The 27,828-nt window shown below is 39.4% G+C and overlaps 1 protein-coding gene across 1 annotated transcript; it reads right to left on the bottom strand.

Annotated features, from left to right (window-relative positions):
- Positions 1-1,189: 1,189 nt before the first annotated feature.
- ubash3ba (ubiquitin associated and SH3 domain containing Ba) lies at positions 1,190-26,499 on the bottom strand. The gene is made up of 14 exons (XM_067607864.1): positions 25,711-26,499; positions 12,276-12,329; positions 11,855-12,041; positions 9,737-9,935; positions 9,444-9,613; positions 9,041-9,249; positions 8,201-8,345; positions 6,703-6,823; positions 6,492-6,614; positions 5,303-5,395; positions 4,581-4,725; positions 4,378-4,484; positions 3,806-3,915; positions 1,190-3,679 (listed from the first exon to the last, which is right to left on the bottom strand). Exons 1-14 carry the CDS (start codon positions 25,836-25,838, stop codon positions 3,542-3,544), a joined length of 1,929 nt encoding a protein of 642 aa, XP_067463965.1. The 5' UTR covers positions 25,839-26,499; the 3' UTR covers positions 1,190-3,541.
- Between the last annotated feature and the right edge of the window lie 1,329 nt (positions 26,500-27,828).

Below are 27,828 nucleotides of genomic sequence, written 5' to 3'. Positions count from 1 at the left end.
GCTAAACCTGCTTTATTCCTAATTATAAGTTACTGCTTCAGCAAATGTATTAGCTGCAGACCGATGATACAATCACACAGAAAAGTCATCTCACAGTCATCTATATCTACTCTTAACCAGCTTATAGGAGACATTTAAGAGCATTTTAAGTAAAAAGAAGTTTGATAATAGATTTTATGTTTTAATTCGTATTTGTTCCGATGGGGTTTTTTTTTTTAAGTTAGTGAGGAGTAAAATTGAAGGATTTGTACATTTATCTTTCGCGGTGTGTAGGATTTAGTGGCATCTAACCGAACAGACTTGGCAGATTTTAATTAATGTATAATCACATAAAAAATAATAATCTTTGTGTTTTTGTTACCTTAGAATGAGCCCTTTATATTTACATAGGGAGCGGGTCCTCTTCCATGGAAATCGCCATGTCTCCTCTAGAGACGACCTTTCGCGTTTTTCGCTACTTTCGCGGCCACCGTAGGATCTCCTACACGCTTGAAAGGGAGGGTGAGGGGAGGGTATTCAGTTTGTTGCAATCTGCAACATCACCGCTAGATGTCACTAAATCCCACACACACCAGTGTGTTACTTTTAGCAGTTTATCTAATAAATATGCACCCTGGTATAATGTTGTCTAGATGGAGAAATATCAGTTAAATTGCCCTTTTCTTGTTTTCACAAATAATAGTAATATTCTTACTCTGATGTCCAATCCCTTTTCTCAACTATAAATGGTGCAAAAACAAAGAATAAGCTGCTAAATAACAGTTACTGCCTCCAAATTGGATGCTAATCTAGAGCCAATTTCAGAGTTGTCCTCTCTGAAGGCATAATAATGCTCCTGTTGTATAAACAGGTGTTCCTCTATAGAGTTGGAAAAACCTTGAAAGTGGCTACAGCCTCCTACCTTATCTAAAGACTATACAAACAAAAAATCACACAAACACAAAATGCTTCACCTAAAGTAATGATGATGGTAGTTAGCTGACTTTAGCCTCACTATAGCATTGTCTATCTGTTCATTTAATTTAAAAAGTTGATGCTCCTAATGAGATGCACAAACCGTCTATGTACTAAACATTTCAAGCTTATTAAAGTAGTAAAGTACTTCTTCAAGAAAACCAGGAAGTCTCTTCAAGTTGGCGGGCAGGCAAGGCAAAGTTTTTTTTTTAAAGGACGATGTCATGATCAAATATATAGTTCTGGGAAATTCAGATTTATTGTTATTACAAGGATGCAAAGAAAAACAAGTTTCCCCTACAGGAGAGTGCATCGGAGGAAGAGATGGTAAAAACTGATGATACTCTTAGTTGTTGCCTACATAGCGCACACACACCAGAAGATGGCTTTTTCAGAAACACTAACATATGTGATCTCATACTGGAATGGCTTTGTGAATAACATGACATGGAAACAGATCAGGCTCCTAGCTGATTGGTATCTTGATAACTGACAAAATGAAGGAAGTTTCTTTCAAACTTATTCATAGATTTTTACCCAGCAAATATACATTTTTTAAAAAAATCAGAAAAAAATATTGATATGAGCTGTACATTTTGTTGTAGCTCCCCTGAGACTGCTGTTCACTTATTTTGGCCCTTTTCTGAGACTCTTTTGGAATAACATGTGTATCTTTATCAACAGCCATATTGATGAAGAGTTTATATTATTTTGGAAACTTGTACTGTTTGGAATGCTAGAAGATAACTGATAAGCTATATATTACAAATCTTTTAATTTTACTGGCCAAATTTCATATTCATAAAAGCAAATTTACAGGTAAAAATCTGAACTTCTTGGTTTCTACAAAGGAGGTCAAACAGTACATTGACTTTTTGTTTTACTTTTTTCTGCAAACCGCAAGATGAATATTTTAATATTTTGTATGTGATCATTTTGTGGAAGAAGAAAATTATAATTGTTTTCCATGTCAATAAAGAAAGAAAAGGGAAAAAAATCAGATACAGAAGCCAGTTCGGACAAAAATAAGTCCTCAAATAAAGAAAGAATTCAGAAAATATAACCAGTATTGTTCATTAACATTAAAAATCTAAATTCTTGAATTCAAGTCTCATGACTAGTTTTTTCACAGGTCACTATCCTTTCTCATACTCCACTTCCTATGACAGACATTGTAACTGACACTCAGTGAGGTAAAAAGTTATAGTCAAGAAAACTTATTCGATAGGTGTGTTTTCTCACTTTTGCTTAGTCAACAGTTTATTCTAGAGGGTTGTAGTCAAATGGCAGCATTGACAGTGCAATGATACTGCTGCAAGACCGACAGTAACACCATTACGAAAGCTGTAAGAAAACTATTTCAGTGTTAGTTGTGTATTGCAATGCCCATGCATGTTTATTTTCTTAAGAAAAACAACCTCAGTGCAGTTTATATAAAACAGAACAGAAAATTAAGAGCAACCTTTCCACCGCTTATCTAAGTGAAGAAGAAAAGGGCTACAAACTGTTTTTACTGAACACATGGCACAGGCTGCACGGGCCTTTATAACCCCACAATCTTGCTTTATTGATTTTTTAGCATTAGTAGGATTTTCTGAGTCAAACAACAAATATTTGCTATAAGCAGTAAGCACTGAAATCATCTGACAACCAAAAAAAAAAGCAAGAGATGCACCAAAGTGTTTGAAAAGCTGTGTGGTTGTCCAGCTTACAGAGAGTTTCAAGGTGACAGGCAAACGTTTTAGTCGTCCTGGACGAAACTGAAAACTAAACAACAGCGTGTTTTTGATTATGTTCATTTTCACCTGTCATATTCATTTGTTCCAGTGGTGGTTATCAAAATGGCATTTCCTCCACATAATTCCTGTGGATCATGGTTGAAAGAATTCATGTGGGAACATAAATGCTAGCTTTGCAGAGTCACTTAATGATATGACATTTACAAGAGTAAAACAGGTATAATAAACAACCCACCTCAGCACCAGAAACAATGAAGATCAGTTCTTCTCTCAGTCTGATTGTCAACATTTCTTTTGTGCTTTTTTTTAGGAGGGTCGTAGCTACAAGTTAAATAATAACGTCTTGACATATGGAAAAATATTTCTGTGGTAGAGTCTCTCTCATCTATTTCTTGTCACAGTGTGTGAGAAGGCAGGATAACACTAAATCTTCAGCCCTTCCTTTCTGAGGAGGAGCCACACAGGCCTTAAATGACACCTTCTCATGGCATAAAACCTGATTCATCAGCAACCATCAAGAAATATCCAGATTTCTTGTAGCATCTCCACATTTTAGGCTAAGAAGTGGAACACCAAGGGCCCAATCTATAGCTCGTTTTTGCTGTGATCTTCACACATACTGAATTTTCTCATTCCTGAGCAGTGTGCGTTTGAATACATTTGCCTCAATGAATGCACATTTTTTTGCAAGATGTCTTTAACGGAAGCCAGACATGTTTTTTTTTTTTGTTCTTGTTGTTGTTGTTTTTTGGTAGTTTGGCTGGATTTGTTGCAGTGTGGGTTAAAAATAAATATTTCTTCAGCAGTTTGCGGCTGCCAAAAGATAAGAAAGCCAAACAGCATATCCTTCAGTCTTGCATTAACATTTCCCTCCAGTTGAAACTGTGATTGGGTCCATGTGTCAGAGGCAAGATGGGTGGGTCGACCAGCTGCCACACCCCCGTCTCTCCCATTTCTTCACAAGCACAAAAACCCAAGTAAGGAATCTGCACAAAGACAAAGAGGAGACAGATGTGCATGTTACGCAAAGAAAAAAGAAAACAAGAAGAGGAGAGGATAGAAATGAAAGGATAGGAGTATTTAGAACAATGTAACTAAAGCAGCACGCTGACCTTTCGGACAACTTGGACAAAGTCCTTGGAGTTTTGGGGGTTCAGGCCTTGTATCTGGCGAGTGCAGGCCTCCAGGGAGGAAGCATGGGCCACAATCAGGACCGTGTTTCCTGTGTGAAAGAGGTAGAGACCAGAGAGCCACATTCCATAGATACCATTAGCTCACTATACTGTTTCAGGACACTCTAGTTGATAATATGCAGCTTGTAGTGTTCATGCACTTCTATGTAGAGATGAAGAAAGCATCCAAATGACAAATTTTGATTCTGAGTGCCAGCAAAATAAAAGAAAAAAGTACTTATTAAACGATTTTTTATTCACACCACTCAGTTTCAAGGTTTGTGGAGAGTCAAGTACATTTTCTTTGTGTAGCGTGTTTCAACAGATCACATTGTTTAGTTTTGATTTCATTGGCTCATGCTCAGTGTACAGTGGCCACCAGAGATAAAATTAATATCAGTTAACAAGGAGTATTGAAATGTATCTTGAGAAGTAGCCATTGTAGCCAGTGAATGTTGCTGGCAGTGGGTTCTTAGTACAGTAGATATTACATGTTTACAATTCAATTTTACCCAGGTTTTTGCACTCCGACAGGATCTCTCGGGTCACTTGGAAGCTCCTGCTGATGTAGGTGTCGTAGGACTCTGACACCGCCAACTTACTTATGGGTATATGAGGTCTGGGGACAACAGGACAGACAGAGGAGGTTAGAGTAAATTGCATATCTTCATAGATAACGGCGTATAGATGATCGAGTGCTGGCGTCGCTGTGCACCTGTATGTTGTGTCCACACTCAGGTTAGCAGCGGCCAGCTCAGCTGGGGGGATCCAGATGGGTAAACATGTGCCTGAAACCCACTTGGTCCATTCAAACAATCCAGGCTCCACACGGATTTTTGTCTTTCCCTCCTGCTGGAGACCTGACACAGAGTGAAACACAGAGAGAAAACTGTCAGAGAAGGACATAACACTTAGTAATGCTAATTCAGGACTTGTCATGTCATTTTGCTCAAGAAACAGGAACTCTATAAATACATCTTTGCATGAAATGTCGGACTTGGTGCAGTGAGAGTAATAGTGTTGGTGTTATGTGCCCATACTCATTAACATGATAGGACTTGCAAGTGTTGAAATACAAATAGTTTTAACAAAGAAAAGATTTTTTTTTTTAAGTAAACAAAAAAGATTTAGGTGTTTTGCTGTGTTCAAAGAAAGCAAGTTGATGGTGCAGAAAGATGGAAAGAGGTCAGACCTCTTGTTGAATATCTTTCTTTTCTTATCCACTTTGTTTCATAATGATGTCTCTGGGTACCAAAGAAGTTTTGCTGTAATTATTAAAGCTTTATATAACTACAGAAATCCTACTGAGATGTGAACCAAACCTTTTCCGACCCAAAACTGAAGCTAAAAATGCATTATCATGCAGCAGCAAACTGAAGAACCTTGTCTGTGACTGTGGTCAGAGTACTGATGAGAGCAATGAAGATGAGGTCCTACCCTGCAGAATGTTCTGAGCAGTCTGGACGCAGCGAAGAGACGGAGAGCAATAAACAAAGTCTATTGTCGTGTGGCTTTCCAACAGGGCTTCACCTGGGACACATGAAAACACAATGTGATTCTATTGGCAGACATTTTAATTGTTAATCATCTGGCATACATAATCTGAAATAAGATTCAAGAATCAAAAAACTTTAACGTCCCCGAGGGGCAATTTGCTTTAGACAGTAGTCCACCCTAAATACATACAATATATCATACACAACAAAGCAGAAGATCCATATCTTCTACACTGTCACCATCATGGGAAAAAGAAAGACATGATGGTATCTGGGGTTATAGTTTGTTTAAGAAACCAATAGCAGATGGAGCAAAGGACAATCTGCATCTATTAGTGCTACCTTTGGGGAAACTAAACCTCTGCCCTGATGGAAACATCTGGAACTCAACATGTAAAGGATGTTGTGGGTCCAAACAATAGTCTGTGCCTTTGAGATGATCCTCACTTCATACAGGTGCTAAAGGTCATTAAGGTAGCACCAGTAATCTTACAGCACAGCTTGACAATTATTTCCAGTTTGTTCCTATTTTTAAGACTAAGAAATGATAGAAATCATAGAAAAAGAAAGGACAGACTCAACCAAAGAAGAATAAAACACGTTCATCAGTGCCATAGTGTCCACATTAAAATTTCACACCTTCCTTAAAAAGAACAACTGTTGATTTGCCTTATTACATATAGAATCTGTATTTGCATCAAATTTAAGCTTCTCGTCCAGGACAGTGCCCAAAGGACTGGACTGGTCAAACCAGTTAACAAATTCATCAAGGACTGGGCCACGGTCTTGCTCCACTTGCTTGGCATACTTAAGGACAAATCTTGATACATGATTGCTCTGACACTCATTTGTATATAAAAAGAATAAAAGTGGTGTAAGCACACAGCCTTGAGGGGATCCAGTGAAAGATGAGAGTTTACTGGACAGGGTTCCATTAACCCGGACCCTCTGAGATCTGTTCATTAAGAAGTCAGTGAGCCAACATACTGTACTAAAATCCATTTTAAAATTAGATAAGAGTCTGTGTGCAAGGACATGTGGCTAGATAATGAGATAATGTGCTATTACTGACCTCTTTTCACAAATCAATTTAAAAAAAAAAAAACATCAAAATAAATAGTATTACTGACCTACAAGACGGGCCTGGGTGGAGCCAAACACAGTTATTGGACAATCTTTATCGTAGTCCCGGTGACCTCCAATTCTGGCTGGCAGGCTGGGTGGCATGTTGAGATTAGAGCGAATGTATCGGCCTACACAAACACAAACGAGAACCTTAGTAAGTCAAAAGTGGCTAATATACAGTATAAAAGGTCTCATTAATCTCCCCTACGTACTAACCTTTGGAGTCAAAGCACTGAGTGATCCAGTGTTTCCCAAACACCACATCCATCCTCTCCCCATGGCGACACACAAACAGTCTCATCCTGGACAGGGAGGACTGAGTAGCTGGCCTCATCACCTGAGACAGACATTAGAGACACACAGTTACACAGCACTTATCTCCAGCTCCTGCTAGCAGCCTACACATGTGCGTTTCCATCCACCTGTTGTTATGCACATTTTCAATTTGCACATAAAAAAAAAAAAAAAAACCTGAGTGGAAACACCGAAAATTTGAAAAAATCTCAAATATTGCAAAGAAGTTTTTAAACTTGGGGGAGGTGGAAAAGTTGATGTATCCATAAAAGTAAAATGCAACAAAGTGCAATGAAACAGATTTAGGGAATAAATGATGACACACAGGAAGCATATGACTTAAATGTTCCTGAAGCTCTCTTCTTTGTCTCGGGGCAGCATTCAATATGTGTCTGTAAAACTGATACAGTTATTAAGATGCTTCCAAAAGCAAGAAGCTTCATGTTAGCTGTTCTCTCTATTTCCACTGTCCATTGTTCTCTCCATCACCAGGATTTGTATCCATTGCTGTGTTCTGAATTGCATACTTTTTACTTTTAGTACATACTGCAGCTGCCCTCACAAAGTACATACTGTTGCATGCAGTGTGCCTGCAATTGGGACATACTACTTCATCATTGTGGCTTCTGTCATTACACTGGCTTCCCTAATTGCACCGACAATGCACTGTCATTGGGCTGTGCTCTTGGCAGCTCAGTCGATGTGACGCTGGCTTACACACTGAAAAATGTGACCAGATGTAGTAGGACATCCTGGTACTTTTGGTATACTGCATTTGACATACAATTTATTGAGACATACTAAATCTTTTCTGGCATACTAAAGAGTATGGTAGTATGGGTATCAGAGCACACCTCATGTTTTCCATCACTTCAGCTTTGACCTTATTTTTGAGGTTACTGCACTCGATAGGAGAATCAGCACAACCAACTATTTACTTAGATGCACTCAACTATTAATATTCGCAAAACAGTAGTGGATGGAAACGCACATTCATTTGCATTTTCTTCCATCAATATTTTTTTTAAGTTTTACTGAGAAGAAGCTTCTCTTTTTCAGGAAAGCCCCGATCACATTCACACAATTACACACATTCACACCTGGAAGCTGCTCAGTACAACCACAGTCTGATTTTCCAGCCACTGAGCAGCTCCACTGGAGCAGTTTTTGGGTTAAGGGCCTTGCTCAAGGGCACCTCAGTGGTGGTAATGAGAAAGGGGCAAGCACTGCTTTTTCGCTTTCCCTACCGAGGTTTAGTCACAAGCTAGCTTCTCTTACCTTTAGGCCACTACTTCCCTCTTAATTTTTTACACATGCACAAAAGTATTACTAGTCAGCAGTGAGGTTTGTGCTGTTGCCTTCACTCCAGCATGCAGCCAAATTACACTTTTATCACTCATATAATACAAGAACTCTGTACCTGCATGGGAGGACAGAGACCGGTGAGGTTGTGAGGTTCCACAAGAGTGTCAAGTAGACTGTCACTGTGCTGTCCGTCAAATAATGACCCGCCCACAGCACTGCCAGCGTTAGACGGCGAGGCACAGTTGAGAACGGAGTGAGACCTGAAGATCAGACAAACATGGGGAAGTGCTTAATCATCATAAAATTGAACTTTTTTTTAATTCATATTGCACCTACAACAAAGTAGATCCAAACTACGTTAGAGTGCGAAGACTGAAACCAAAGAAAGAAGGGAAAAACTAAACAAGAAGTAAAAGTTAAAGATGTGAACACAACATGTGGTATCCAAGAAACGTGGGAATGAGCAAACGTCTGGTTCAGTTAAAAGCTAGTGAGTAAAATATATTTTAACATGACTCCTGAAAACATCAATGGAGAGACAAGAATAAATGAAACAAGGAAGGGAATTCTATACTTTTGTGCCAGCTACTGAGAAAAACTCTTTAAAAATTTTAAAAAAAAACAGCTCATGAAGTGTAGCAATGTGGGCGAAGGAGCCCAGTCATAGGGCTAGTCAAGAAGCAGGCCAAGAAGATGACTCATTTTCTTTTTCTTTATCTTTAATCTTTCAAGCCAAGAAACATCTCCTTATTTGGGTGGATTTGTACTTAAACTGTAAAAAAAAGCACATTGATGGGATTTGTGGATTGTCAGTTTGACTTAACACTCAGTGACGGTTGTCTCTCTTGCAAAGTGAATTAGTTGCAAAAATGGACTTGGTGGTTTCAGGAGGGCAATCAGTGATGATCCATGATCAGTGAAAAGCACTGATGAGTAAGGTGCTTCCCTTTCTTACCCGTGGACAACCCAGGTGTCAGACTCATCAGCGCGGTTGACATAGTTCTCAGGCAGCAGGCCAGACAGCCCCGTGCCCAGCGAGGTGCCGTACACCCAGCCCTCACTGGCAATGCCCTGCTCCACCGGAGACATGAAAATAAAGTCTCCTGGCATCAGCTCGAGCTCATCTTCATTTTGAGGCACATACGGGTACATGACTTGCAGTGTCTACAAGGAAGCGGATGGTGAACAGCCATTAGACAATGGTAGTGTGGAGTGAAAAAACATGCAGATCATTTATGATTTCTTTCACTGAATGTTCCAAAAAAGGAAACTGAACTGACGTGTGCCGGAGCTACCGGTGCAGAAGGGAAACATACATCTTAAGAGGAAGTACTAATTTCAAAAGGAAGCACTTCTACCTCATGATTAGCGAAACGAATATCCCTGGAGAAGAGCACAGCCAGCCAGTCACAGCCTGAAGATGCGTCCACGTTCTTGGCCAACTTCTCCAGAACTGGAAGATGACTGGCTTGGAAGTGGTATGCCAAAGTGACATGAAGTTGTTTCTTATGTGGCTCAACATGAACATCTGGACAAAGGAAAAAAAAAAAAAAGAGTAATGTGCACCCTCATAACAATGATGCAATGTTCACTTTACATTCTTTTAACTGCATCTAAAAAGACAGGAAAAAAGATTCGAGGGGACTCAAACCTGCTTTAGCTTCTGCTTCAGTGGCAAAATCAGCAGCAAAGCTCTTCAGCACCTCCGCCAACTGTTCCTCCACAAAGAGGCCAATGAAGGTCGAGGAGGTGTAAAGCTCCAGGGGGAGGGGCATGGGTATACGACCCTTCCACTTGGCCACGGTGGTCTGGAGAGCGTCAGACAGAGCCTCCACCTTCCCATCGGCACACTGAGTGCAGTGGAGATGACAAAACAGGAAATTTAACAGCCATTACATCAGACATGCATACTGACGGCAGGGGAAGCAAAAACGGGTCAGATATAAAACACTGCAACTCCCAAAGGAAGAAGGGGCTTTGGCTCTACCTTACATGCAAATGTACTTCTGGGCCACCCAATTCCATAAGGGACTTTATCCCCTCTCACATGGACACAGGTTTAGGAACTGGTCAAGATAAGGGTTAATCTATCTGCACCAGCTCTTTGATCAATTAAGGCCAATTATGAGGTCCTTTGAACAAATAAAAAAGCAATGTAATCTTCCACAGGCAGGTTTCTATAGATATTTACAACTTAGACATTTTCTACACAAAAAAGACGACCTAGATAAGAGTCAAGCTCCTAAGGCGATTGAGAGGCTGTTGATTCATCTACAAATTAATAATTCAATGGGCAAAACCATTTCTGGTTTGTATGATGCATTTTTAACAATAGATAAGAGCAACTCCCACTATATTAAGACTAAATGAGAAAAGGAGCAACAATTACCGGAACCAATTCCCACAGAGATCTGAAATGAATAAGATCTGCTCAGGGGCCCACACAGTCACCAGATCAGATACATGGAGAGAGTTCAGATGGAAACTTGTTGTACGCTTCTTTAGAACACCTCATATGACATGTGAATTTGATGTATCTACGTCAGGTGCTTGCAGGGAGGTATCAGCTATGTGCATATGTTCTGGGCATCCCCAAAGCTTAGGACCTATTGGGATGACGCATACATAACACTCAGGTATGTTTTTAACATTGACTTTCCCAGGGACCCCATGGTAGCACTATTTTGAGTGATACCAGACAGCATTGAAAGACGGGTACATACTCACCTTCTTCAGATACTATTTGCTGCAGCAAATGTATTGCTATTCATTGGCTAGACCCGCATCCCCCTCCCCAATGCGATCTGGTTACAAAAACTACAGGATTTTGTACTGTATGGATCAGATCACTCATTACTTACACCTACAGAAACTCACATTTGATAAATGATGGAGACCTGTTATGAGTATAATTATGCCTGATCCTAGATGATTATTGAACTGTTGTTTGTTTGTATACTGCTATTTGTCTATTCATACTGTACCCAGCCTTATTTATAACCCTTTTTATTCATTTATTTATTTATCTTTTTTCTCCTCATGTTTTCACTGTTATTATTCCTATTTTTATCATTCTGTTGCCACATTTATTAATTTAGCTTTTACTTTCCACGACCATGAAATGCAAGCAGGTTATGTGAGCTGTAAGTAGTGGTGGGTAGAGGGATGATGTGGGAGGGTTGGGGAGGGTGACAGTGAATGGTTGTATGCTTTAAGTCTGACCCTGAATTTAAAAATAAAAAATGAGTTAAAAAAAGACATGCATACTGCTGTGAATAGTGGATCATACAGTGCTTAACGCCAGCTAGCAGCATTTATTATATACTGTAAAACCCAGTAAAGGAATCAGCACTGAGAGTTCTCAAAGCAACATGAGACAACTTATAAAACACCAAAGAAACGTGAAAGGATCATGATCGAGATACAAAACCGGCAAAATAATAAATCATGGAAAGGGGAACATGTTAAATAATCCTGACAGCAAAAAGTCAAACAGACAAACAAAGAGGGATATGGAGTACAAGATGAAACTAACAAACAGGGATGTGATAGACAAGAAAGAGACTGTGGGGGGGGGGGGGGGGGGGTTTCATTACTTTATTAAAGTAACAGACCCCTAAAAATGGGTTAAGGAATGGCACTCATATGTCCCAGTATTGTGATATGATATGAATCATGTGTGAATCATGTTCAAAGGCATAACTCCCTCTGCATGGGGATTGACAATATAAAGACACACACACACACACAGAATAAAGCTGAGACTGACCATGAAGAACTGGCAGAGGGTGATGTGGGGGAAGATGTTGTGAGCTTTGTTCTTGCCGCAGGAGAGACGAGACTGCTGCCAGAAGTGCGAGAGCTGCTGGAGCAGCGGACCGCTGGGTCGCAGATATAACACATACTCTCTGGGCAGAGGGTCATCGAGGAAGGGGTCGTCCACGTGGGAGAAGAGCCTGAAGCGACAGACACAGAGGAGCCAAAGTGATGAGCGAGAAGTAGGAGATGACTAGAAGAGGGGACGGCTAATGTCCAGCAGAGGGCAGTACCGTTATAACAGCACAGTGACATGTTAATACAACGCTCAATAGCAGAGCAGTGGATGTTATTTTTACCATTACAAGAGTTTCTATTTGCATTCCAGTTGTGCATTACGAGAGCGTGCGCGTCAAAGTGTGTGTTGTTCTCACCAGTCACAAGCTGCCTGGACGTTTTTGCCGCCTGTCGAAACCAGAGCTTTCAAGCTGCAAAGAGAAAGAGATCAAAGCACAGTCACAAAATCAATAATTTTTCTTCCGGACCGTGTTTATTAGGAGGAGATTGCTGTGCCTCCACGTGACAAAGAACAAAGAACAAACATCCAGAGAGAGCAGAGAAATGACAACAAGCACACAATAATTCATACCAGGAGTTTATTATTCATACCAGAGCCTTATGAAACAATACTGATGGTGAAAGTACAAAGTAGATTGAAATACACATCTTTCCTTTGAAAATATTCAGAAATGTGGTTCTACCATCAATAAAGTGTGTTCAGCCCAAATCCCTTCCTATTCAGCGAGCTCAACATGAAACTGAATCTCTGTTAAAAGTGATTCGGTCAATGATTAAATAACGACCACTGTGTTAGAAAGGAGAGTCAGCATATCAGCTCACAGATGTGGTTAAGAAGTCATTTCTGCAGCCGCAAAATAACAGTATTGAGCCTCTTTCTCTCCTCAGAATAACACCACCTAAATATGACAGTGACCTTGATAACGCTTTGTGTTTTACTGTACTGCATATTAAAAAAGGCAGAGTTCATCTACAATAGAGGTCTACACATGATTCTGAAAACCCTTTGACAGGATTTATCTGTGTCATTTTTTTTTTTTTTCTGAAACAAGAGAGCCGACTGCTTTACCCTCGAGTGCACAAAATCTAATTAGTGTCTTTTTATAAAAAACCTCTGGTAATGCGGGCCGCCTCTGAAGGGATTCACCGATTTTTCGAGCAGCTTCTTCTTCTTAAGCTCCGGGAGGACTAACACAGAGAATCTAGATGTGACTAATTCTGAAGATTCACTGTGACACTATCTCTCAAAATCTCCACTTTAATATTCCTAAATTAGCGTATATATGAGCATCATGAGAGTTGGTGGAAACTGAGAGTACATGCGTGTGTATTTCAGGTTTGAATTAGTGTCTGTGGACCGTAAAGCGTCTATATGTAAAGTAGATACTAATGAATCATTCCAGGAACACCTCTGTGCATGAAAGGATCCTTGATGAATAATTAAAGAAAGCAGTTTGGGTGCATGGCTCATTTCACTATTGAGCAACAGGAAATGAGTTTAGAGTTACTGCACATTGTCTCACACTGCATATTTAACCTTTAAAATCATACAGCAAGCCAAACAATCCCATCTTATTTCAGTTATTTATGTGAAGTTATGTGAGATAAAGCACAGCCCCAATGAGAATTAAACATTCATTCGCTAAATAACAAAAAAAAAAACCTTCACACTACGGCTTAGCTTTATCTGAACGGGTAACTGCGCTAACCCTAAAGATACAGCGGCTCGTCACTGCTCTGAATGGCTTTATTGAATTATAACATCACAATCTACTGAAATTTAGCAGACAAGCAGGAACAGAGCCGCTGTTTGACTTGACTCACGGTACATTACAGACATGCTGCCTCACGTACTGTATATGTGACCACGTTGACAGCGTTCATTGTGCCACTCTAGCGTTCACATTCAATATGCTATTTTTACATTTGTCCCACTGAGAGGGTCCTAGATACAGCGAAGTCCCCGCACCCTGGGGCAGTGTGCCCTGACAGAGCACAGCGTGCAGGATGGGAACGCCAAGGCTACAGCAATCGCAACAGATGGCTCACACACATCTACTACAACACACACACACACACACACACAAATATATGCAGGGTGAATTATATACAATCCACGCAGACAGAGAAGCACAATCAAAACTTGGATTAAAATCATCCCCCTATACGTACAACAACTGTTAGATGGCAAGATATATTTTACTGAATTGTCCATTTTTTATTCCTACAGTATAAACCACTACTGCATGTACAAGGCTTAAGACAGACAGTAATTTGTTGGCTCGAGTCGTGTTATTCAGAGGTTCCACCTGGTGCTGTGTGGAGGAGGAAAAGAAGGGGATTTTCTCTCAGAAGGCATGATGGGATTATAGACAGATGTGGCTGAGACATCGCAAAATCCGATCCAGGCAAGAACATTGGATTGCTTGCTTCTTATCTTTGCGGTATTTTATGAGAGTGAACCCTTGTGACATGAAATAAAAGAAAAGGTCTTACTGATACAAGATTTACTTGAATTTAATCTGCTCTTTTTAGGCTTCTGAAATTAATATGATGATTAATTTCGAGCAGAAATGATCATTCGGTATCAAGCAGGACATACAGCGTAGTGTCGCTTTTAACTCATTGATGTGGGACATAATGTACCGCTGTACAGGAGGGTGAATAACAGAAAAAACAAAACAGTTAAGTATGTTTTTAGATTGTAACGCAAGAGGCTGCAGTTGAAGCTTTAAAAAGAGCTTTGGGATTGCTAATAAATGGTAAAACAGTGTCACATGCAGTGCTTCAGTAATTTAATATGGCTTGTAATGGAGGAATCCATCTGAAAAAGACTTTCTACTATTTCTGTCAACACATAAAAGCTGTCAAAAACTTGAATTAAAGTTCGACTGCAGGGATAGTTGCATGTAAACAGTGTTTATACATGCTTATAATTTTGTCCTTCCTTGTATTTGCCTGATTCAAGTTCAATTATTGTACAAATCATTTTCAACAAATGTATCCTCAGCATCTACAAAATTAAATCCATTAAAAAAGAATCTTTTTAATTCATACAGCAAGTCGAGAAAATATGAAGAATTCTGGCTCAGCCGGAAGCCCAATAAAACCAACATCAACATGTATGCAGATTCATTTTAAGTTGATTGACTCATCATTTTGGCTCCACTAATAATTAAAAAGCTAAAGATTATAATGTCTGGTGGCTATAGGTTCAATCCACTATTCCCCTCAATATAACACACCTGCTTAGGGTCTTTATACTACATTGGCAACCTCCAGTGTGTACCTGCCAACACTGCATGAGATTAATTTTTTTTTTTTTTTCCCCACACAGAATGAAAACAGAATAACATGTTTTTGGATTATACACTGCCAATTCTGTTTTGTTTGCATTTCACCAGGCAAAATAAAGCACGAGACAAACATCTGTTACAACATCAGAGAGCAGGAGAAGCACACCAGGGAGCTGCAGAGGGAGCGGCTCACACAGGGTGGCAGAGGTTGAATTTGCTGCCAGGCGACAGGAGATGGAGCAGCGCTGGGCAAAGTTAGCAGAGACGACAGAGTTACACAGCACTTTCTCTCTCTCTCTCTCTCTCTCTCTCAGGGGTCTTCTGGTTGATGTTTTGACCAAGAAGACAGCATCTGCTGTACAATGGCCCCGTGTATAGCTTCTCCTCTTGTATGATTTTTTTTTTTCATTGGTTTGTTTTTGCTGAACTGAATATTCACGTTTCAAATTTCTTTCCTGTCTGTTCCACCCATAGTTGAAACAGTCATGGACAAGCTGTCCTCAATAACTGCATAACCCGAAGGTTTCTCCTTTTGCTCTTAGCAAGAAATGAGCAAGTTATTTATAAACTGCATTTCCTGTTCACAGCTAGACGAAAGTATGGGAGGGAGAGTTCTCACTCTGGATTAGGTATGGCTTCACACCAGCAGTGCTGTTTGCATGAATGATACTGACCATTATTAGACGAGGACCTTTGCTTCATTTGCACGTTATATTGCTCCAGGCAATATTGGAAACAGCCCTTCATTTCAGCCACATATGGTAACTGTGTTGATTTCCTGTTTCCACATTTACCCCTCCTACAGATGAAATGGTCTGGCTGGCTGTTGCATCTTTAAAACAGCAGCTTTTTCATATACAGTATGTTAACATTCTTTGGACTGTTTATTACAGCTGACCTTTTTTTTTTTTGCTAAACTTAGATATCTTCCAGGCTGCTGGAGAAGAAAGTTATCACTTGATATAAGACAATCATCACGCTTTTCACAGTACAAGTGTGGGCTCTTTGGATACATGTTAACATTGCGTTTGACGTTATTGTGACAAAACGCGACTATATAACTGGCCAAGCTCTCATGGCGAAATATTAGCTGAGAAAGAAGCATAAATTACAGCCAAAAGTAACAAGCATCTAGCACTGAAATGGACAAAACCGTGTCACCCTGTCTCAACTCACGCACACACACAAAAATGTGTATGCACGCTAACACTTACAGCTACGTGCTCCCATGGGCCCCTCCCTGACTCAGCTCTATGGGCGAATGAACATTTCCTGTTTACAGGCCAACGGCGAACACACATCTCTAACCACTTATCGCACTAACAGCGCCAAGAGCACTGCTGCTGCCCAGCACCAGACTGCACCCTAAGGAGAGCCCCATCAGCAGAGGAAATGTGCTTTCCTACATTCAGTCTGGCCTGGAGAGCCCACACCGAACCACACACCTTACCATCTCTTGTTAACCTTTTCTGTAGTTGACTGCCCAATCAGAGTGAATAATGTTTTAACAGCGTATATATATGCAGTTCGAATCCAGCTCGACATTTCCGAAAATACACTTATTTGCAGTTAAGATCGATGCCACAGGCTGGAGCTTGATTAGTTTAGCTTGGCAAAGTGGGGGGGGGAACAGCTAGTGTGGCTCACTTTAAAGCTCAAAAATCCTCCTGTCATCACCTCTAAAGTTCACTTTGGTTTTATACTTGGCTTTATGTCCAAATACCTGCTGTAGGAGAAAGTCCTCTCGTGGCTTCGAATGCAGACAGCACAACCCTCAAGCTACATAACCAGCTCTTTCTTCAACTCCACCCAGGAACGCTGGCCAACAAGACATCAGTGAGATTTACAACATCCTGCAAACAGCATCCATTGAGATAAGAAGACCCCTTTTCTCCTGTATGGCCACTAAACCAGACCACTGACCCAAACCATCTTTGACCCTTCAAGATCTCTAAGAGCCAGCGACAATTCACTAATTCACACCCCTGTGTCAGTTGTTAGCAAAACTTGGATAAACATCCTCTACCATTAGCTTTTTACCCTACTATCCTATTTTCAGGACTCAAGTAACCGACCGAAGAACTGATCACTGAGCAAATCAGCATAAGAGAGTCAACTTTAAAATGTAGTTTACATTTTGTCTACGGACAATTAATATAGTGTATTAGTTTGTGTGTGTAATACGTGTTTGCTTTAGTTAGACTTTTATTCCACTGCCTTTAAGCTGGAGTTGTACCACTAACATAATTCCATCATATTTGATAACACTAACATCATGTTTAGTACCACTCTGCGTGTTTCACTCTCAAAACACTAAAGCTACTACTGAATATGCAAAATTAGAAATCATGAAATTCTTATAAGACTAACAGTTTTGAATAAAAGCCTTTCCATGAACAGAACTCTGCAATCCCCATGATTGGCCAGGATGCAGACCAAAACTTTAAAATAATCTCTTATCTGAGAAACTTTTTTTACATTTCTGTTTGTTATGGATAAAACAAATGAGATACAGTGTGTTAATTTGTTAGCTTCAGAGGTGTTAGTAGACATATGTTGTTACTTTGGACAAAGCCACGCTAGTCATTTCCTCTCGTTTACAGTCTTTATGCTAAGCTAACTCACTCCCAGCTCTAGCTACATATTTAAATAACAAGGTACATGAATGGTATCAATCTTCACATCTAACTCATGGCAAAAAAGTGAAAAAGTGTATTTCCCAAAATGTCAAACTATTACTGCAATTGTGGAGCCATAAACCTCATTTTCTTTGGGGTCAGCAAAGTCACAAACAAGGCCAGCACTTGGTGTTGTACACTCATAAAGCTTTTCTTTCAGGCTGACAGTGGCACGTGTCTTAACAAAGCTAGTTGTGTACCGCCAGCGTCTGGAACTGCTTCTCTTTTTCTCACTTCATTATATCTGGAGAAGAGAGATTAGAAGTCATGAGGTCACACGGAGAAACTCCGAGATTGACACCATTAAATGAACTGAGTGGCCTTTGTGCGAGTGAATGTGCGAGGACATTAATAATATTCTTCACTAGGTTATTGTGTCAATCAAGCTTATCAGTTTGAACAAATGATTATCAATGTTTCTATCAAACTTAAACTTAGGATGAAGTGCCCTGCTGTGGCATGCGTGTTATTTTTAGTGTTCCTTACTTCAGTGAAAGTCAAATTGCACAAAGCGAATGATTCACTAAAAATATATAGGGCAAAGTGCCAACACTGTGATGCCTCACACATCATTCCTCAGAGTCCCAGGATGTGTCATACAAAGCAAACAGCATAAGTTTGAGAGTTACAGCCATGGTTGGTGGGCATGCTGATCTCCTTTAAAAAAGACTTGCATAAGACATTATGCAACATCAAAATCAAGAACATCTCATTTTTACCTTGAAATTTGATATTCAGGTCACACTGACCGACTGGAAAGTGATCTGTCAAAAGATTAAGATGTACAAAGCCTCAGCATAATCTTTTTAAGCACTTATTCTGTCAGATCTATGATTGTGGCTAAGTTTTGCAATCTTCAGCTCTTCAACTAATGATAAAAAACATGATATCTCAGTAAATGTATCTGCTAGTAGCATGTGAATCTCCTACTTCAGCAGCCCTCAAACCATGTCTCAACAGAGCGCTCAGTAAAGGTCACAAGCCACTTCCGGAAATGGGCGACTTCCTCTTGGCCGTCTTGAATACAAGCTTAGAGTTTGTTCTTGCAGGCTGCACGCGCAGGCACCAACATGTCACATGTATGCATAAGTTATGTGTTGTAATTATTATGTGGAGCCCACAAATAAACTGAGATGGTATCTTGTGATGTTTTTCTTTTGCATGTTAGATGACAGTGAAGTTATACATGTAGTTGTTATGATAAAAGCAGGAGTTATGAAACTGATGAAGGTTAGAGAACAGTCCCACAATGTGAGCATGCACATCAACTTCCTCTTAAACACACAAAAGGCTTTTTCGGAGCAGCAGGGTGAAAAGAAAAGTGAATTTACCGTACATACACTAATCTCCTCGAGATGTGTTACCGCTCAGTAACCACAGTGGCTTCATATTCTTCCTTTGCGAAGCACATTGAAATACAACATTTAACATGTAAGGGAATGAAGACACTACCTCGGGAGTTGAATTACCATTTAAGAATAGAAAACAGAGCTGTTCTTCAGATTTTTGCTATGTTTTATTAAGTGGAGCTCACTACCAACACAGATGAGGGTGCTTAAATTCAGAGTGACCTTTTGCATGACCAGCTGGATTAAATGCAATTTATTTTTTAATAATCCGATTCAGTGCAAATGACTAGAGCTGCCACGATTAGTCAATTAATTGCTTAGTTGATCAACAGAAAAATAATCAACAACTATATTGATAATCGATTTATCGTTTTAGTCATTTTTATCAAGTAAAAATGCTAAAAATTCACCAGTTCCAGCCAGTCATCTGTGAGGATTTGCTGCTTTTCTGAATCTTATGTGATAGTAAATTCAAATATTTCTGGATTTTGGACCGTTGGTCGAACAAAACAGGCAATTTGAGGACATCACCTTGACTTTTAGGAAACTGTGACTGACATTTTTCACCATTTTAATGGTATTTCACAGGCCAAACAATTAAATCGATTAATCAAGAAAGTCATTGGAAGATGAATCAATAATGAAAATAATCGTTAGTTGCAGCCCTACAAATGACATAGCATGTACCATACTAAACAACAGATCTCTGCAAATCAATTCAGTGGCATCTGAACTGTTAAATAAATCTCCCAATGACAAAAAGAATAGGATACAAATATAACCAACCATAAAAAAAAATCACAATCAGAAATATCAAACCTCAAGACAATGAACCTCTGTCACACAGGGTTGTGTTTTCAAAAGGGTCCAATGTCATCAGGCTAACTTGGCCCTCAACATGGGATCAGTCTGGTCAGACAACAATTTTGATAATCTATTAATTTGATCAAGCATAATTAATTAACTAAGCAAAAGTGCAAAACACTTTTGGCTTGAACGAGTTCCTCAAATGTGGTTTTAGAAAAACGAACTTCAACTCTGAAGGCACCACTTTGTACTCTTCGAAATTTGTTCATCAACAATTTGACTATTTCCTGACATTCTAAAGTCTAAACAATTAATCAAGTGATGAAATAATTAACAGATTAATCTATAATGAAAATAATTGTTATTTGCCGCTCTAGATCAGTTACTGCAATTGACTTGCTGCATGCAATGGTATAAAAACGTGGTCTCTTCACCAAATATAACATTCTGTGCTGCAGATATCCCATTTGAGAACATTAGATGTCATGCTTCTCCCAGTGACTGTGGCATAAATATTCCAGTTCCTCTGTAGGAGAAACTAAAGGAAAATTCACCAATCCACATGCCTTCACATGACAAAAAACATCCTAATTATCTTCAGTGTTACAGTATCCACATGGTTTCCAAATGGCAATTGATCTCTTAGCAACTTACAACTGAACATGGCCATGATATTGGAGCAGAATTAAACATTTAGGTTGTCATGAATAAAATAAGATTTGCTGGAAATAATAATTAAACATATGGTCTTCAGGCATCATGAAGACAGACATGCGGATCAAAGTATGATAGTTTTCCACACACCAGCACCACTGTGAGAACATCTGTGTTTGGTCTAATATATATATGACACTGTTGTATTGCTTTATAGGAACCTTCTCCTCTTCTGGTTCAGTGACTCTACATCTTGTTAGTATCAGATAAAGTAAAACACCCTCTCAATCTTTAATTTTCCTCTTCGCTCTCTGTCACTGCAGGCCTTGTTCTGTAACATTTTGGTCATCAACTTCCTGTTTCCCTTGCTTACAATTGCCACATTATTCTTCAGTGTAACTTAACTAAACACAGTTGCAGCAGATAGTTATACACAATCCATGTATGCTGCGTAACATTCAAATCTGTTTCCATTTCCGTCATGTAGCTGTTTTGTGGCTGGTTCGTGCTTCATGCATGGCTGACATGAAGGAGCCACAGACAAGTCCTCTGTTTGCTTTGGTGATTTTAAGTTTTCTCATAACCAAAAGCACCTTATGTATCTAAAATCAAGCGGTTGTTCTCAGCTTTCCACTTCCTAAAAAATGAAATGACTGCGGTCTATTCTGCCAGTAATTCAGGTAGTGTTCAGCCAACCAGCACAGGGACTTGATCTGGTCTGCGATGTTTCACGTATTCAGGTAGTGTACAACCCTGTGTGTACAACTTGTTATTTTGGCCACAAGTATGACATTTAAAACTGCACGAACACCATCATGTGTGTTTCTGTGCAAAGCATGAACCAGCCTTTATACCACATTGACCTCACTGGCACACTCTGCCTCTTTCTGTGACACTACTAATAACAAAGATGGTTCCTCTATACATACTATACATCCTGTATACAGTAGATATACTGTAGATAGTAGTAGATATACACACTGTATACAGCTGTGTCCTCTCAAGCCAAGCAGGGAGGACTCCACTGCTACTAACAAGCTTTAACTGAAAGTCTCTTCAGGTAACATGTGAAACGCGTTAACTCTCCTCGCTGAGAGTGTGCATTGTTTTCAGCTCGGTGAGTACCAGAGAGTATATTTTCACGCTGTATGCACATCTTGTCACACTTCACATCAGGAAAAATGAATCATGTCACACTAAGGACCTTGAATACACTGGTAAGACTGCACATAATGAAAGGAAAGATTGAAAAATTAAGGTTTCCATAGATGGAAGGGACCACAAACGAAGACGTAACATCACAGCAGGGCCTGGCCGTCCCCAGAATCCACAGTGGAAATTATATTACAGTAGATGTTCGGTATTTAGCTCAAGCTTTAGCTTAATAAGTTTCCTGGAAAAAAATAATGTAATTTAGTACCAGCGACAGGGAAAATAGGTACAAAGAGCTCATTTAGTTGAGTTTATAAGCAGTTGTATCTATATAAAACCTCCAGAAAATATCACTGACCAGCTAACTCAAAAAAATACAATATGGAAAATCGAAATAAATACAACTTTTAAAAGTCATTCTTGTCAGGGGTCTTGGGAGGGGGCGTTATCTGGAGAGATAACATGATGAAACTCTGTGTGGCTCTGTCACGTTCTCAGCTGGATCAGTTTCCAAACCTACTTCCTACCATCGGACACAATCAGCACAAGGACAGAGCCCACTGTCCATCCAGCTCATATCTGATTACGCTAGTCAATTCCTGAATGACTCAGCAGAAAATCCCCCTCAATTAAAACAGAAGGGTTGTTCCTGTGTGTGTGTGTGTGTGTGTGTGTGTGTGTGTGTACATGATTCATGCTCCCCACTGGCTGAGAAAAAAAAAAAAAAACCTCGAACACAATGAAGCCCTTGTTCCCTGAAGCTATGACTGATAACTGATTTTCCTATTATTCCTTCTTCCTTTCACATCAACATCTGTGGAATGGCCTGATATCACAACGTGTAAATCAGACATCTGATATTTTACTGAAGAGTAGATGTCACGATTTGGATCGACGGAGATGCTCCAGAAACAGCGTAAGCATTGCAGGCCACAAGTCAGAAGTGTCCTATAGATCAGACTGAGTGGAAGGTCTGCAGAACAGAGTATCAAAAACTGTTGAATACCGAAAACTGGCATCAAACATCTGGTGAACTTCATTGATCAGTCCGTTTTTATTTAAATCAAAATGTTGCCAATTTCAGGCAAGGGAAGGTTAGTCAGGGAAGGGATTTTTTGGGGGGCATTGCAACAAAAAAAAAAGACATTAACACATATTTGTGTTTGGTAAATTTACTTTGGTTCCTTGATCAGAGAAGCCAATGATATTCTATCATATACTGCAAAGTGGTTCCAGATGAAGAAACTTCCCCTGAATGTCATAAAATCCAATTTTATCATTTTCAGAAATAAAAATAAACATTATCCAAAGGAAGATGCTGAATTGTTTGTTAATAATATTGAAATCAACAAAGTCAACACTGCAAAGTTTTAGGTGTATTAGTAGATTAGTAGATGTGTGTATTAATAGATGAAAAACTGTCACTGGAAAGACCACATTGAGTATGTGTGTAAAAAAATAAAACCATGACGTCTTTTGGCATCATTAGAAACGTTTGTTCACTGATGAATCAATCCTGTCTTCTAACGCTCTATCATAGTTTAATGTATCCATACATATCACACTGTAGCATCGTTTGGGCCACTACATATTTATTTTAATCCAAAAGAAATTCTTAAGATTGGCAACTGCGTCAAAACGCCATGAACCACCAACCAGGAAACAAATATCCATCATATTAAAAATATATAATAAAAAAAAAAGAATAAAATAAATAAATTGTGAATCCTAAAGGGGAGGTTTTTACTATAAACCCTCTGGGGTTTCTTACCGCTCCTGCGCAATCCCTACTGTTTGTTTTTATGTACTTTTGCTTTTCATTACTTCCTTTGTGCTAGTAAAATAAATCAATAACATATTATTACCTTATAAAGTTGATATGACATTGTAACATGTTAGCAAACAGTTACCTATTCACACGTCCAAGAGACACTGCTGGACGTGTAAATCAATCAATCATTTCAAGTCATGTTTACGGCCTCCTGATAAATCCAAGTTCAATATCAACTCTTGAGCAACCGCTTTCATATAGAGACATAGTTTCCACAGTTAATATATAACATTTCATTAGCTTTAAGCGTGGAACAAAGTTTAGATTCTCTTGTATAAAAACATATTTATATTCCTCAAAGTAAAGTGTCAGAAATGTACTGTGTCATTCAGCCCCACACAAACACTGCCACTTCCTTCTGTATATTAGTGTTTGAATAACTAGAGTGAATTAAGCTCCATAGAGAAGAGTCACACCAAACTAGGACATAAACAACTCATACGCCCCGGGGCGATGTACGGAAAACATCACACAGCCTCACCTGCGTTAGTTTCACACGTACTTGTTTTGTACGTATGACCAAGCAGGCTTGACGGTAATGACGCTGAATGATTCCACTCCATTATGCTTTTGTAGCCTCAATCAAATCTAAGTAGTCTGACATTAATAATAGATGTGAGTCTGCAAATATAACCAAACCCAGTCACTCATTCATTTTGTCTTCAGTGGTTCATTAGGCAGGGGAAGAGAGAGCTGCAGTGATGAAAGCCTGGGTGACCTTAGCCAGTTTTATACAGGATAAAAAGGCTTAATTTTGGAGGAAATATGTCTAGTTAAAAGAAGAAAGAAAGCTCAACACTTCTGGCCTACTTAGAAAAGCTCAGATAACTGCCATTCCTACATTTTCATCCCCTGTTTTACATGCGGAGAGTTCTCCAGTAATACTGATTCAAATACTGACAAAAACTCAAAGTGGACTATTTCAGATTTCTTTTGTGACGTGGCAGGACACACACACAGTTGAGGCGCTCTGCACATACAGAAAGTCTTTTGTGGAAGATGAGGCTGTTCAAATCATCATTATATAATGTGGGAGTCACTGACAACAGGAACAATGAAAGGGGACATTATGATTATAGATTATGTGATTATTATGTGATTAGGTAGAATTGTACAGTGAGAGGAGGCATAAAATTGAGCTTCGCAGAACTAGAATTAAAGTTTGATACCTATTCAGTGTCTGTGGCCACCCCCTTGCACCTTGTGTTATAAAGTAACTGGTTACTACACTGTTTTGCTCTAATAAACAATCTACTTTAGTCCTGTGGAAACCAACTACTCCAGCATATGTTCAGTATGTATTAACTGCTAAACTGATGTTATGTTTAAGCAGACTACACATACATGTTTTTTGTAATGTAAAACTACATTCACAAGTCTGCACTGCTTGTTTCCTGGCAACTTCGTCTCTCAAAGATGAATGAAAAGAAGTGTAGAGCAGCATGCCGGGATGCCCATATGATTGGTGTTTTCATTGAAAACCAAGGCAAGCTGGCCAGTAAAACACCTGAATCACAAACACTCATCAGCATCTCTGGCAATTTTCTTTAAAAAAAAAAAAGGGGGTGGGAGTGGGGGGTCATAACAACACACTGACAGGTAGACACACACATACACACACATAGATGAAGTGATGCTTGATTGCTGCATTATTATACAAAAAGTACAATTTGAAGATACTTGTACTTCATCTCATTATTTTTCCTTATAGGCTACGCTGCTTCATATTTGCAATCCAATGCAATTCTTGCTCTACTACAGTACATGTTTATGTGTGACTGAGTGTGTGTGTCCTACCCTACTTTCTGGGACACATTTCAGACTAAATACCAGTTGGGGACGGCATGTCCAACTGGGGGCAGTAGCCATGTCCCCAATCGGGAAAAAGCTGATTTTTGGGTCAGTGGTTAAGGTTAGGGTCCTCAAAAGTGACCTAAGTGTACATCGTTGTGTGTGTGTGTTTGTATGTGTGTGTGTGTGTGTGTGTGTGTGTCTTGGGACAGTGCAGCTGTGCAGCTACTCACGCCCTGGTCTTGGGGAAGCCCATGGACAGCAGCACGTCCAAAGTGGACCCATGTTTCACGGTGCTCGGCCGGGACTGGCGCTGCCTCCGCGGGGTCACTTTGGCATACAGTTCCTCTTTAGCTGCCATAACTCACTGCTCCATCGGTATGTCAGGTCTTCGGCTCCTCTGATGTATTTTCATTTATTAAAAAATTTTTAAAAAAAATAAAAAAAGAAGGATGGAAGCAGACTGACTGTTTAAAACAGGATGACTCGGTTGGTGAAGCGGAAGCACGTAGAAAACACCAAACCCTGGGAGGAAAACAGCTTTTCTTTTGGTTTCATCCAACGGGTCTGAGCTTGGATCAAGCTGCGTCCCGACGGCTCGCACACAAAGTCCAAACCATCAGCAGGGGGGTCAGCCATGGGAAGTCACTGCTGCCCCCGATCCACAGTCCCCCGACCGAGGTGAACATGTCTGGCTTCTGCTCGCATCCGGTCGTGCTGAATGAAAAAAAAATCAGATGCAACTCTTTGAGCTTCCTTTCCACACGATGTCTTATTTATGAATGGATCCTGAGTGAGCGGAGGTTCAGCCTGTAAAAAGATCCCCCTTTAGTTAAAGGGACAGTACACCGTTTAGTCAGAGTACGGTTTTCAGACGGAGAAAGGAGAGTCTCACACGCTCCGCCCTGTCAGACATGCCGCCTGCTGTTACAGTTCCCTGCCGAAATTAATCACACTACTTGAGGCGGTGTGATGGAAAGTGTCGAGGGTAAAGGGCGGATGGTGGAAAAAGTTGGTCACACTTCCTGTCTGAGAAAGTGGGCGTCGACAGGCTCCGCATGCGCAATGTGCACGAAGAGAACTACAGCACGCCATCATCAGTTGCCATGGCAACGGGCATGTGGCAAAATTTTGTAAATAATAATAATAATATATTTTATTTGTACCGCACTTTTCATTTATAGTGAAACTCAAAGTGCTAACATGCTGTATTGGTTTAAAAACACTCTTTTAGTTGAATATTTAAGAACTTTTTGTTTTTGGGTTTCCAATTTACTCCTGCATCCAACTGTATGCTTTTTATTGTAGCTGTGATCTATAGCCTACTATATGATAATAATCATGATTTTAATTTGTACTGCACTTTTCATTTGCAGGGAATCTCAAATTGCTACAGTGTTAAAAACATATAACATACAGAAAATAACACGAGTTAAGATGAATAAAATGGTTTTTAATCCTGTTTTAAAGGAGTCTGGGGTCTGTGCTGCCCTCAAATGGTTCTATATATCATAAAAGGAAAACAGTTTAATCTGTGTATGTACAGTTTCATGTGAACTGGGCACTCTTAAGGGAAAACACAGTTGAGTAATATGATAATAAACACAACATTCACTCCTTAGTATTTAGGGATCAGGAGCAGGACTCATATAGACTGTATAATATCTAGACAGACAGTTGTGTATTCATATGTTTGACTGATAGCTTGGCTGTGTATCATATAGGGAAACTGTCTAATCATATTATGGAAATGAATGGGTGTGTTGTACTCACATTTTTCAGGTGATCTGAACACATTTAAATGAAAAATGAAGCTTCATAATATTGTAATTAAAAAGTTTAGTCCATATAATGAAGCAATCAACATCCCATCATGCTCAGTAAAATGCTGGGTAAACACATTTGCAATATCTTCATGTTGATTGATATAATTGCAGAGTTCACTGCATCAATCAGAGGTTCTATACTTCCAAATTTCAGTAAAAATATCTACAGGTAACTGGTGTATTTCTTATAAACACATGTAAGAAATATGTGTCCTGCCAAGTTCACTTGCTTCTATCATTTTCATACTTTATGTTGACAGCATACAACATATTTCTAATACATATTTTAAAAAGTATTTATAATATAAAGCAGTAGTTCCCAAATGGGCCACAAGATAAATCTGAGGGGTAGCGAGATGACACAAGTTAGGAAAGGAAAACAATTATTTTGAAAGCTTATAGAAATATTTAACCCTTTTATCTTTTCAAGGGTCAAAAGCCAAAAATGTTGGGAACTACTAACATAAAGCAATGTTAAAGATACTCAGCATGTAGCAAAGAACTTCTAAGGAAAAATGTAGATGA

The sequence above is a fragment of the Thunnus thynnus genome, chromosome 13, assembly GCF_963924715.1.
Source record: "Thunnus thynnus chromosome 13, fThuThy2.1, whole genome shotgun sequence".
Lineage (NCBI taxonomy): Eukaryota > Metazoa > Chordata > Actinopteri > Scombriformes > Scombridae > Thunnus > Thunnus thynnus.
Note: the sequence above shows the minus strand (reverse complement) of the source record. Positions and strands in the feature narration are given on the sequence as shown.